We start from the raw sequence: 12,977 nt of genomic DNA, 5'->3' as shown, positions 1-12,977 counted from the left end.
GTGTTGATGCATCATTGTTTTATGCGTTCAATTATGAGAATTATAAATCCAGGAGACACACATATAAATGTTGGCATGGTAGAAGACAAATGCAGATAAGACAACTTTATCTATCTGACAGAGTAGTTGGCCTTTGGAAGAGGTTTCCTTCAGTTGTCGTAGGTGCAGCTTGATTAATATTTGAAAAATAAAGCCTGTCTTTGAGTGTCTAGTGTTTAATTTAATCTAGTGGATAGGACAGCCTGGGTGAACTTGAATGTCATGTTATGCATCATTTTGTATCATAGTAATCACAATATTTAATATTTTCTATTCTGTTGTTCATCCGAGACCCAGTGGTTTCAGAAATAAACAGTAGTCTTTATTTACTGTATTTCTAGATCACATTACTATATTTTGTTATATTCATAATAGTACATAGTGTTACTTCAGTATTCGGTCAAATAAGAGTAGAAGGTAGAACTTTTAATCAGTTGCTTTCCACTTTGTTAAGGCCCGACATGGCAGGTAGCTAAGGCACTCGAATCGAAATTTGAGAGTCGCGGGTTTGAATTCCCGTCGCACCAAACATGTTCGCCCTTTTAGCAGTGGGAGCGTTATAATGTGTCGGTCAATCCCACTATTTGTTTGCGGTGGGTGGTGATGAGTAGCTGCCTTCCTTCTAACCTTACACCACTAAAGTAGTGACGGCTAGTGCAGATAGCTCTCATGTAGCTTTGCACAAATTTCAAACCAAAATAAACCCCTTTAGTTAATCAGGTTACCGTTAGGGACAGATGGGCTATGGTAGCTTTGGGTAAAAAAGATAACCAAATCAAACATTTTCATGTCTTCGTACATTTTTTTGTTAGATTCTAGACCACCATACTTTCCTCTATATGTTTCCAGATAGTATTATTTTTCACAGATTGTCTAACTTTATTTCGTTTGTTTCCAGAGCGCCTACAATTTGGAACAAAAAGCTGTACCTTCTTTCAGGCGGTATGTTGAGTACAGAAAATTATCAGACGTACCCTCTCATTTTCCATTCTATACAGCTTATATTGAGGTAAATTGGTTTAAATGAATATTTTTATTATATTCGTAAATTTATTCTACGAAATTTAGTTCTAATGTCACTTTAGGCGTAGAAAAGATCGATTGTTCAGACAATAAATGTAAAAATAATCTACATAATTCTACCTTGATAGGTTTACTAAATTTTGAACCAAAAGCAAGTAACATTTTATTCAACCTCAGTCAAAACATATGTATAAAAAGATTGAATATTACAGCATAACAAGTGTTTAGCCTCGTCTCATTCTAAGTTAATTAATTTAATCAAGTAGTTTTTTTTTTATACATTATGTAATATCTTATTATTCTGCATTTCTTTTAAAGTTTAGAACTCTATGCTATTAACTTGTATTAATAAAGCAAAGACTTCTACAGACCAACGACTTAAACAAAAGATTATTTTGTTTATGTTTAAAATTTAACAGCTGATTCTGAAATTTATGATATTGTTCAAAAATATTATCGTGAGGTATAAAAAACCTTTGGTAAGACATTGAATTGTTTATGTTCGTTAAACATATATTCCACAACTTTGGAAGATTTTTAATGTAATTTTCTGCTTTTCAAATTACATCGTTAATAGACTCGTTCTTTAGAAACTTCAAATAACTAATAAATTTTAACACTTAACACGTTTAACATCATGACGAAATTTTAGTCTTGTACTACGAGGCTTTACAGAAAATCCATAAATTTTACGATTGAATAATTGTTTAGATCTGAGTATTAAAATCTTATTAAGTTGTAATTCATACTTAAGTGTAAACTATCAGTTTTTAGTTTCTTTCAAATTATGCTACATCAGTTCTAATTGAAGAAAGCTGATGACACGATTGAAAAAACGTTCAAATTTAAAGATATCGAATAAAACAAGTTTATTGGAGCGCACATTAGGTGTGTGTGACGTAGTCGTCCATTCAAATCATATTGAGATCTTAATGAGGACAAAGATTCTACATAGAAGATAACTTTTTCGTTAGTAAGCAGACGTCATAAGCTACCTGTGCCAGATCACCACAAAAGTTATTGAACGTGTAAAGTTATTTTCTCGGGTGCATATTAGTGTCATGTCTGTTTGAAAGTGGAAAAGGCATTCGACTTCTCAATAAACAAACTGACTAAAAAAAAACAAAAACACTGCACCCACTTCAAAGTAACTAGCCTCCCAGTAGCACAGCGGTAAGTATGCGGACTTACACTGTTAGAAACCGGATTTTGATACCTGTGGTTAGCAGAACACGGATAGCCTGGTGTGTAGGTTTGTGCTTAATTCCAAACAAACGAACAAAGTAACAAGTTGTAACCCATACAGAAATCACAGTAAACTTCCCGAAGACACCACGGAACTCTTGTGGAATACAGCTTTCAAACTTAGCAAGATGTCTGACACTCAAAGATAATACAAAACTCTTGGTAACCACATTTGGACATTTTATATCCTGGTTTGGAAGACACCTCCAAACTCTTAGTTAATACAGTATCGACATTTTATATCCTGGTTTGGAAGACACCACCAAACTCTTAGTTAATACAGTATCGACATTTAGCAACATGTCTGACATTCAGACAACTCTTGATGTGTACCGTTTAATCTCTTAAGAATGTCCGACTTTCATAGACGCCACAAAATTCTTAGTGAGTACAGTTTGATATCTAGCAGTATGTCTGACACTCAAGACACAACGAAAATTTTGACGAGTACAAATATGATACTTTGCTGCAAATATTTTCCTAAACCGTAGAATAAAGAAACAAAATTAGCATTAATAACGTTACATGCAAACTTGAATTTTTTTGTTTGTTTATTTGAAGTTGAGCACAGAGCTACACAATCGGATATTTGTTCTATGCCCACCACGGATATTGAAACCATGGTTCTAGCGTTTTAAGTCCACAAACTTACTACGGTGCTACGGGGAGGGGTGAATTTTTTGTCAAAAATTTGTGGATAATCGACGATAACTAAACATTCTAAACATTATTATTAATTACTGCTAAAGATCTTGTGTAGTTTGAGAGCATTTTTCTTAGCCAGTTACGTCAAATAAATAATATTCTTTAACAAAATATTTGCAAACCTTGTTAAGTTTATTTATACATCTAAAACAATTCATGTTACCTTCCAGCGAAAGGAAAGTATACTCTTCAAAAAAAGAAAGGCAAAATATGAGACACATTGTTAACAAGTTTATTCCGGGTAGTTCTGTATGACATGTGTGAAACTTTGCACATTCACTGCTAAACATCCAAAGTCTGCAAAGGCGAAGTCCACGCTCACTAGGTGAAGTTTAACGTCACTCAACGTCAATAACGAGTATGCCCCCCCGTGAGCACCAATAACTGCTTGGCATCTCCTGCCCATGGAAGCAATGAGATGACGAATCACATCCTGTGGAATCGCTGTCCACTTAGCCTGCAAAGCTGCTGCAAGCTGAGGTAGAGTCTGCGGTAGAGGTTGTCGCCGTCGCAGACGTCGGTCCAACTCGTCCCAAAAATGTTCGATGGGGTTTAAATCTGGTGATCTGGAGGGCCAGGGAAGAACGTTGATGTTGTGGTGTCTCAAGAAGACAGTGGTGAGTCGGGCTGTGTGAGGACGGGCGTTGTCATGTTGAAAAACGTCGTTGACGTTCACCATGATGGGTTTCACATGGGGCCTAAGAAACTCGTCGACGTATCGTTGAGCCGTAAGATTCCCTCGAATGTGCAAAAGGTCTGTTCTGGCATTGTAGGCGATGGCAGCCCACATCATGACGCTGCCACCACCATATCTGTCAACATCCTGCACACAGTTTGCTGCAAAACGTTCACCTCGGCGACGATAAACACGGGCCCTTCCATCCTGCCTACGAAACATAAAACGTGATTCATCGCTGAACCAAACATGCCGCCATCGTCGATGAGGCCATACCAGATGTGCCCGAGTCCACTGCAGCCGTGTTTGACGATGTTGCTGGGTGCGGATGACGCCTATGACTGGACGTCGAGGTCGGATTCCTGCATCTCGTAGACGGTTGCGTACGGTCTGATCGGAAATCCTACGCACCCCTGGTATGGTTGAGGCAGTAGACGTCGCGGTGGTGGTTCTATCCCGAAGGTGACGTAACCGGATGTAGCGATCTTGTGCGGGTGTGGTCACACGAGGTCTGCCAGATCGTGGACGGTCACGAGTTGATCCATGTTGTTGGTGAAGATTCCATAGCCTTGTGATTGTGCTTGGGTGGACATTCACAGCTCTGGCAACATCTGATCGAGATTCGCCTGCTTCCAAGCAACCAATGGCGTTGTTGCGTTGTGCTTCAGTCAGTCTTGGCGTAACTGTATTGCGTGTCGGTGGCTTAACACTGAGCTATGGAAACCGAGAACCCGTCACTTTTATAGGGATTTTGCACATGTTGCACTTGCAGGACATGCAGATCTCTCAAACAAATTTATTGGACACGCATGCGTTTTGGCGAAAAATCCGATGTTTTCCTCCGTTTTCAAAGTGCACAACTTTTATTGTCATTTTGGTCTGACAATCAGTGCCTTAACACGTGTAACATTACATACTCTGAGCTTGTAACGTTATTACATATATTTCTCTTTAAAATAACAAAAATATCCCTTTTGCGTTTCTTGTTTTGAAGATTATATATTGTATCAAACACAAGACAAACCATACCGACTTGCTTTATCTAAATATAAGAAAAACTGAATACTTTTGCATCTTAAACTGTATATTTCTACTTTAGGGTTGGGCTTTATACAGTGAACACTTGGGTAACGAACTTGGACTGTTTGAAGATCCATACTTCCGGTAAGAAGCTGATGGTTTAAAACATGTGTTGGTATAAGTCGTGAAATATTCAAACAAAACTTTTAAGATGATGACTACATTTCAGGAACATTATCATGTTAATGTGTGTTTTTCCTGTAGCAAAGCCACATCGGGCTATCTGCTAAGTCTACCGAGGGGAATCGAACCCCTGATTTTCGCGTTGTAAATCCGTAGACTTATCGCTGTACTAGCGAGATGACTTAACGTTAGTGACAGTTTTAAGCGACACTTTCCATTGAACTGCAGAACAAAGATAAGGACGAACATTAAGTTGTACAATGACTAATTTTTTGTAAGAGTTCGATTCAGAAGTCACATATAAATAAAATATTGTATAAAATCTTACGTGTCTAGATATATCTGATAAAGAACGTTGAGAGAACATAGAACTAATTTATGGAAGAATCTATATTTCATGTTTCTACATATTACAGTACACTTACTAATTAATATGTCCTTACCTGACGAATTTGATTATCCAAACATTTAGTAAACCATTCATTTGCTACTTTATTTTAAAGACATTCTTTTTTTTATCTGACGAACATTTTGTATGAATAACTGAACCAGAAAGGGAAAGGATACCACTAGATATGCATGTGCATGTGTGAGTGTAATTGTGCCTGTAATATACTTTTTTTCTTATAAGGGTCTCAGAGCTAATGACTATACTGATTAAGAGCCTGGCTTTTGTTTTTGTTTGTTGACTAGTGTTTCTATTCAGTCGTGTTTCAATATTTGCTTTCTTTCTCGAGAACCTTAGGTAGATACTAAAAGTATTACATATTTTTGAAAATATACAAAACTAAGACATGAGTATAATTTTCGATAATATTACACACTAATAATTTTAAATATACAAATGAATCATATTTTAATATTATCTTACATCTCAACAGACTAGGACATCTTTCTCAGGAAATATTTCGAGCCTGTAGACTTGTCGTAGACACAGGAATCCATGCTTTAGGGTTAGTTATTGATTATTTTATCCTATGAATATTTTAAAAATTATGAACAACAGAAATATTTGTTGGTTTTTCTAGTTTTATTCTTATTTTTTTATATATTGTTCTGTTCCTTTTACAAACTGACGGAGTGCTTAAGTTACAAAATTTGTAATTCTCGTTTAATTTTTAATCACAACGTCATTTTTGTTTGAAAGTATCTGTGCTAAAACACTGTAAATAACATAGGTTTTTACAATCTTAATTTGAAACATTTAAAGATGAGGCTTTATGTTGAAAAGCTTCATTTGTAGCGTGTTTCTATATTTCAAAAATAAAAAATTTATAATTACTTTAGAATTCATACAGTCTGTTTTATCTCAGCGAACACATCAAAAGGCAGCATATTCACGTATTTCTTTACGATCTCTAATTTCTTCTACACCATTGGCCTGCCTATTTCTTTATTGTTAAAAACAAAGGTACATAATGTGCTATTTTTGCGCAGCTAACTGTAGGTTTCGAAACTCGATTGTTAGCTTTATAACACTTTCACACGCTGAGTCACCGAATAGTAAAACTGGTATGAACCTTTCTTTTCTATAAATACAAAAATATATAACGTTCTTCGTGGATGAATATCCTGTGATGTAATAAAACAACATTTACCTTTTTAATTCGTATAATACGCCGAAATAGATTAAATGTATCAAAATCATTAAATTACCAACACATAATTCTCAGAGATAAATTGATTTGTACGTTTCAAGAAATATTTGAAACACACTTAATATTTCTTATCTAATTCTATTAAAGATTTCAATCCAATCCGGTCCAGTAGTTTGCGCTACTTCTCTCTATCGAGAAAAAATTCGCTTCACATTTTGGAGGCGCGGCTGCGTTATAAGAGTGACTGCCAAGACGAACTATTCAACTAGCCTACAAGTTGGCGGTTGGTGGTATTTAATCACTTCCCTCCCTCCAGTCAAGCATTTTAAAATTAGGGATTGCTAGTGTAGATAACCCTCAAGAAACTTTGCACAAACCTTAACAACAAATCTTAGATATTGCCATCATTGCATTTTGTTCGATTAATTCTTGTCATATAAACAACAACGATGAATTTCTGTTTATTTTGTTTAGATGACGAAATTTTACTGCAGAGAATGTTCAGTATAACTAAGTATAATATTTAAATTATTATTTTGTCTTTTTAATGTAAGCTCAGATAGAAAACAATATTTACTAGAATGTTATGCTTAGTGGGTTATTTAAATTGTTGAAGAGAATAATCATCCAACAATCAAAATACGTGATCGGTCGTGTTTAAATTACAGATGGAGTCGGGATAAGGCCATTAACTATATGTTAGAAAACTCCGCCTCAACTAGACAAAACATTGAGAACGAAATTGATCGCTACGTCACATGGCCTGGCCAGGTAGGCTTAAGTATCTGGTGTATTCAATACTCCAAACAATCTTAATAATCTAGTTATATATTTTTTGATGAATATATCATGAATAAACAGTTCTAAATAACACAATGCTAGAGTTTGTGTTTGGTGGGATATTTATTAAGAGACATGTTTTAAAAAAAGGTACTTTATACCTTTTGTATTTTTTCTGAAAGCAGGAAACCTGAGAAATAACTAAAGAAATTTTTGTAAAGTTTTAAGCTCTATTGCTTCCTGCAAAAAAAACAAACAACAAACAACAAAAAAATTTTGTTTCAAATCACTTTCATCGTGTCCCCAGAACATCATGACATCCTTTGTAGTTTGCTGTTCTAATAATTTCCTAAACGTTTTATTGGATGATTCTGGTATTTAACACCTACATGTGCTTTTTCCCATTTATCCTTGAATTTAGGCTTGTGCTTACAAGATGGGAGAACTGAAGATAAAAGAACTGAGGAAAAAGCAGAAAAGGGACTTGGTAATAAACTAACTGAACTAGACTATAGTTTAATGTTTTTTCTTTTTAAAATACAAAATCATAAATTTGTTACAGTCTTAAGTTTATTTTTTGGATGTAAAAATTTGTTCAGAGTCAAAATGTTTTTTAAGTGTTTATTCCTTTTCTTTCCTATACTTAAACACTCTATTTCTAGTGATATATTGTCATATCTTGTCATATCTCTTCTTTACTTTTTTATCCAATGTGCAGACGACTTAATAACATGCATAAAAATGTGGATGATTTTGTGCTTTCCTGAGTGATCTACAACAAAGTGGGAATTAGTGAATCCTAGTTCTTACATAACTTAATTGTAAACAGCTTCTATACCACTTTATTTATGTCAATAAAACAACGATTTTAATCTCTTTTTTAATTTCGTACTGGCTGTACATTAATGTCTCCCTTCGGTTCTCTCGTTTTATCGCACGTCTTTAGATCTCTTCTTTACTAGTTCTGTATATTCATCAAAATCGCTCCAATACTTTCTTTATTCTCTAATATTGTACTTGTTTTTCGCAATCGGATTTTAATATTGACGAGGGATATTTTAGCATCTAAGTATTCTAAACGTAGAAAAGCGACTGTCATCTCCAATAATGTTCTAACATCTTAGGGAGTGGCCAAAGTTTGGCCACTGTCTCACCTCTCGTAACACGAACCGATTACATAAACGTCATAACAGCTGGTTAGTCACCTATCTATCAACCATATAAGGTTATCAGGATTGGAACAGTTTTGAAGGTTTGGTATTGCTGAGTTTCAAAGACTGAGCTAAACCTAATTAACTTGAGCTACCTCTAATGATCACATTGACAGGCAATACCACAACATGGACAAACCTTTAAAAAAATTGTAGAATAGTGAAAGGAATAAAACTGTGATATTTTGTGCTAAATACGTAATCCCTTACCGAATGTACTCTATACTGTTTTTTGCTCTCTAATAAAATTAGTTTTTACCTGCTAATCCTATAAATACCAACTTTGAAAGTCGTAATACTGTGAACATTACTCATCTTGAAAACATCGAAAATATGTTTGAAAGGAATTAACTGGTTTAGATTAATTTTAGTGCGCTAAAAGTTCTAAATTTTAGAAAGTAAAAATATTATTTTTAATCCATCTTATCACTTAACAGAATATATTTTTATCTTTTTCAGGGAAGAACTTTGATGTAAAAGAGTTTCACGACGTCATCTTACAAAACCAGGGTCCACTAGGGCTTTTGGAAAAACAAGTGGAAAAATACATCCAGAAAAGCCAAGAAACAGGACACAGTTCCGCTGGATATCTTTATAAGTCTACCCTGCCATATTTCAGCGTCGTGTTTTTTGTGTGGGCGTTTACATATATTTCCTCCTAACGATCTGTCACGTGACAGATATTTTGGTCTTTTGTTATTACTCAAAACATCAGAACACTGATTCATGCTTTATTTGTTTTTAATTGTCTTTTGTAAAAGAATGAAACATTTAATTAAAACAAACTCAAGTTATAGATTTTGTATGAGACTTTTCAAAATCATTGTTGTCCACATTAGTTACAGATAGCACCACCACTAGATTAATGTTCATTTCTACCAAAGCTTTTTTTAATATAGTTGTATTAGGTGCGTAAAGACAAACATTTTAAATCATTTTTATCTTATATTAACTGTTTACATTAACACTGAACAATCTTTAGCATTATTAGTGATATAAAAATACAACAAAATTATAAAACATTCAATCATCATTAAACCGTTGCCGTGACTGTATTTTATTATCAGACATCGTTTTCCATCAAATGAATCAAAATGGCTGAACATACAGGGTGGCCCGTAAGTCCCTACCCATCCATATGTTATTATGTTATATTCAATTACACATGTATTATAAATTTGTTTCTTTTTTTGCAGAGAAATATGGCCGATGTAAGCCCATGTTGAGGAAAATGTCTTGCAGAACATGGTTTCGCATAATATTATGCAGCGAGAATGAAGGACAGCACACAGATACACTGGATACATAAGATATATGGATGGGTAGGGACTTACGGGCCACCCTGTACATTTAAGTAACTCACGATTTCGAAAGAATTTTATTTGTAGACTGTCGCTCATCAGTATAATAATAAATTTAGTGAATTTTTGCTCCTCCAGTAGTTGTTTGAAGTATGAGAAGATCTCATCATCTCTTTGGATTTCAGATATTTAGATTTAAAGGTTGTTTGATTCTTCTTAAGCTTCAAACGTAGCCATCTGGGTGAACCGTGAGTAAATATCCTTTCTTTATAGCGATATTACTGATAAAACCTGGTGTCAATTGTTTTATTGCGAAGTAAATGTTTGAATCATAATAAAAGTATTCAAAGGTAACCTTAATGCATACTAAGATAAGAATTATAAATAATGTTGATTGTTAAACTCTGTTCGTGAAATATTTTTATATGCTTTTCGATTGAAAACATGGGACTTCATTCTCGCCTTAATTTCAAAATATTGTCCACGTGGTTAAGGCACTCGACTCGTAGTCCGAGGGTCGCGAATTTGAATCCCTGTCACCCCAAACATGCTCGCCCTCTCAGCCCTGGGGACGTTGTAATGTGACGGTCAACTGTTTGGTGCGACTGAGAGTCGAACGTCTTAACACGCTTGGCCATGCCGGGCCGAGTTGTTTCCATGAAATCTGGCTTTCCTAATTGCGCAAACTTTCTTCAACTATCAAACTCTGTGTTTATTTTAATTATGTCATGTTTTTCACATTTACGAGTTTTTATTTCTCATGTTACTGAAGTTTTTTATTTCAAAATTTTATCAAATATTTTTTACGCTGTTTGTTGTGGTATAAAAATGTATTTTACAATAAATAAAAAGTTACTGAAACATAACTATTATTTTTAATTTTGTATAAACACAAATGTTAAATCTCAGTATACTTGCGCAAACATTTAAGAGTCTTTATAAAATACTTAATAAAATATATAAATATTTATTGTTTGTACGTAGAGAACCAATAATCCGAAGTATTTGTTGATTCAAACTAAATCCTATTATGTCAAAATGTTTATTGTCTATCAGTGTTTGGGCCCGACATGTCCTGGTAGCTAGGGTACTCGACTCGTAATCGGCGGGTTCAAATCTCCGTCACTTAACATATTCGCCTTTTCAGTCATGGAGTGTTATAAAGTTGCGGGCAATCCCACTATTCGAGTGAAAGGTTTCCTGAAGTAAGAAAAAGTTGAGTGAAATGTTTAAAATATAAAGAGTATAATGGGCCTTTTTGAAAGTAATTATTAAAAATAAACAATCAATTTGAAACTTTTGACATATTTGGACACTGTTAAACTCGTTATTCTTTCAACATTTATCACAAGTAAATAAACAAATAAATAGTTAAGACACTCTACAGTCTCTTAAACCAGATGTTTAAGCATACTTAGGTCACGTGACGTGACGATTAATTTCGTTCTCATTGTTTTCTCTTGTTGAAGCAAAGTTTCCAACAGATATTTTACAACCTTATTCTGACTCCATCTGTAACTAAAGCACAGCTGATCAGGTATTTTAATTAATAAATAATTAGTCTGTATAATTTGAAGAAAACTCCACCGTAGCGTCTGTTTTTACCAAGAAAGGAAACGAAGATGGATTATGTAAATCATACAAAGAGGAGGGGCTTGCTTTGAATAAAAGTTTTACGATAAAGTATTTTGTAATGGAAACTGCACTGTCAGGCTGCTTTGAATATCCGCGAATGTCATATAGAACATGGATAGACGAGACAACATGAATTGTAATGATGATGTGAAAGTTTAATTTGTTTTTAATATAACGTACTCAACCTTGGAATATATATTAATGTACATGTTGTATTTAGATCTACTGATAACTGATAGGTACGGTCAAAAGGACCTGTAAAATGCAGAATCCAGACATGTTATTTAGAGAATATCTTGAACAAAGACAGCGAAGAAAAGAAACAAACAGAAGTGAAGAAAGTTTGTTTTACATTGATTACTCGCAAACTATTTGTCAAACTTCGCAATTATTGGTTGGTTTACAATTTTCCTTTAACTTTTACTGGTTGTTTGGGTCAAAGGCTTTGTTAACATGGTCACTAACGGATTTCTGATGTCTCTCAAAAAGTTCATATAAAAAGGTTATAATGTGGAATACCAGAATCCATCATTGCCTACTTCACCAAATATTATATTTAACATAGCGGTGATAAAACCTAGCTTTTCTTGATCTGTACAAATATATGAATTATCATTTCAGACAAGGGGGGTCAGACACAGGGTCTAAGAGGTTTGTATTTTTATCCACTGGCATGTACAAAATTTAACTAATTAAAAGCATTAATACATGCTTATGGTCATTTGATAGAATGTCATATCATATGACAGTAACGATAATGACCATAATAGGTATAATTCCGCAACAACAGATATCTTCATGCAAGTTGTAAAGAGAATCCATGATCAGCTAGGACTATTAAAGGCACACTTACTAGAAACATTCACACTTAAAAATATATTTTCAAACTATGATGATAGACAAGATTCTTGCTCACAAAGAACTAATACACTTCAATAAATGCACAAGAAAATAGAAAAATGTACTTGAATATGTTTGAGTAAATATACATTTTAAATCAATTATAGAAGCGTGAAATTAATGACCACTTCATTCATAACATAAATAGTGAATATGAATCAAACTCGACAGTAATGGCTGTTTTCTTTGCAAAAACACGCAAATCAGAGGAAAGAGAAATTCTAAATAGAAATGAAATATTTTAGGACTGCAATTGTGTACTATCATAGTTCAATGAAGCAGTGATTAGAAAACTGATTATTTGCTATTTAAGTAGGAATAATGTCAGTGATCAAAATAGGTAGTTTCATGAAGATCTACCAGAGGTTTCACAGTATCTTTATTAATTCTTGGAAACAAGTTTAATATTAGTTAATAAGTTGCTCAGAAAAACAAATATTTTATGGAACTATTATATGTTTGTAAAAGATCATAGAAATGCTCTAAGTAATCATTCAGGCGACATACAACCAAATCTATACCCATTTTGAATCAAAGTTTCTGTTTACATAAAAACTTAAACATGTATATTTGAGTTTGTTATGACGGGCTGATATAACATGGTGGTTAGCGTTATCAATTCGCATTTTTGAGTTATAAGTTCGAATCTCGTCACCGAAGA

General features: G+C 34.0%; 1 protein-coding gene across 1 annotated transcript in view; it reads left to right on the top strand.

The window, feature by feature from the left end:
- The window catches only part of LOC143251970 (uncharacterized), a 45,716-nt gene extending 36,440 nt beyond the window's left edge, over window positions 1–9,276 (top strand). The window contains exons 13-18 of the mRNA XM_076503390.1: window positions 938–1,048; window positions 4,788–4,852; window positions 5,773–5,844; window positions 7,158–7,260; window positions 7,691–7,756; window positions 8,940–9,276. Coding sequence (XP_076359505.1) covers window positions 938–1,048; window positions 4,788–4,852; window positions 5,773–5,844; window positions 7,158–7,260; window positions 7,691–7,756; window positions 8,940–8,957 — 435 coding nt within the window. The 3' untranslated portion in view covers window positions 8,958–9,276. The remainder of the gene's footprint in view (window positions 1–937; window positions 1,049–4,787; window positions 4,853–5,772; window positions 5,845–7,157; window positions 7,261–7,690; window positions 7,757–8,939) is intronic.
- The last annotated feature ends 3,701 nt before the right edge of the window (window positions 9,277–12,977 follow it).

Source organism: Tachypleus tridentatus, chromosome 6 (genome assembly GCF_004210375.1).
Source record: "Tachypleus tridentatus isolate NWPU-2018 chromosome 6, ASM421037v1, whole genome shotgun sequence".
Classification (NCBI taxonomy): domain Eukaryota; kingdom Metazoa; phylum Arthropoda; class Merostomata; order Xiphosura; family Limulidae; genus Tachypleus; species Tachypleus tridentatus.
The sequence above is the reverse complement of the archived record's forward strand: the minus strand, read 5'-3'. Positions and strand labels throughout refer to the sequence as shown.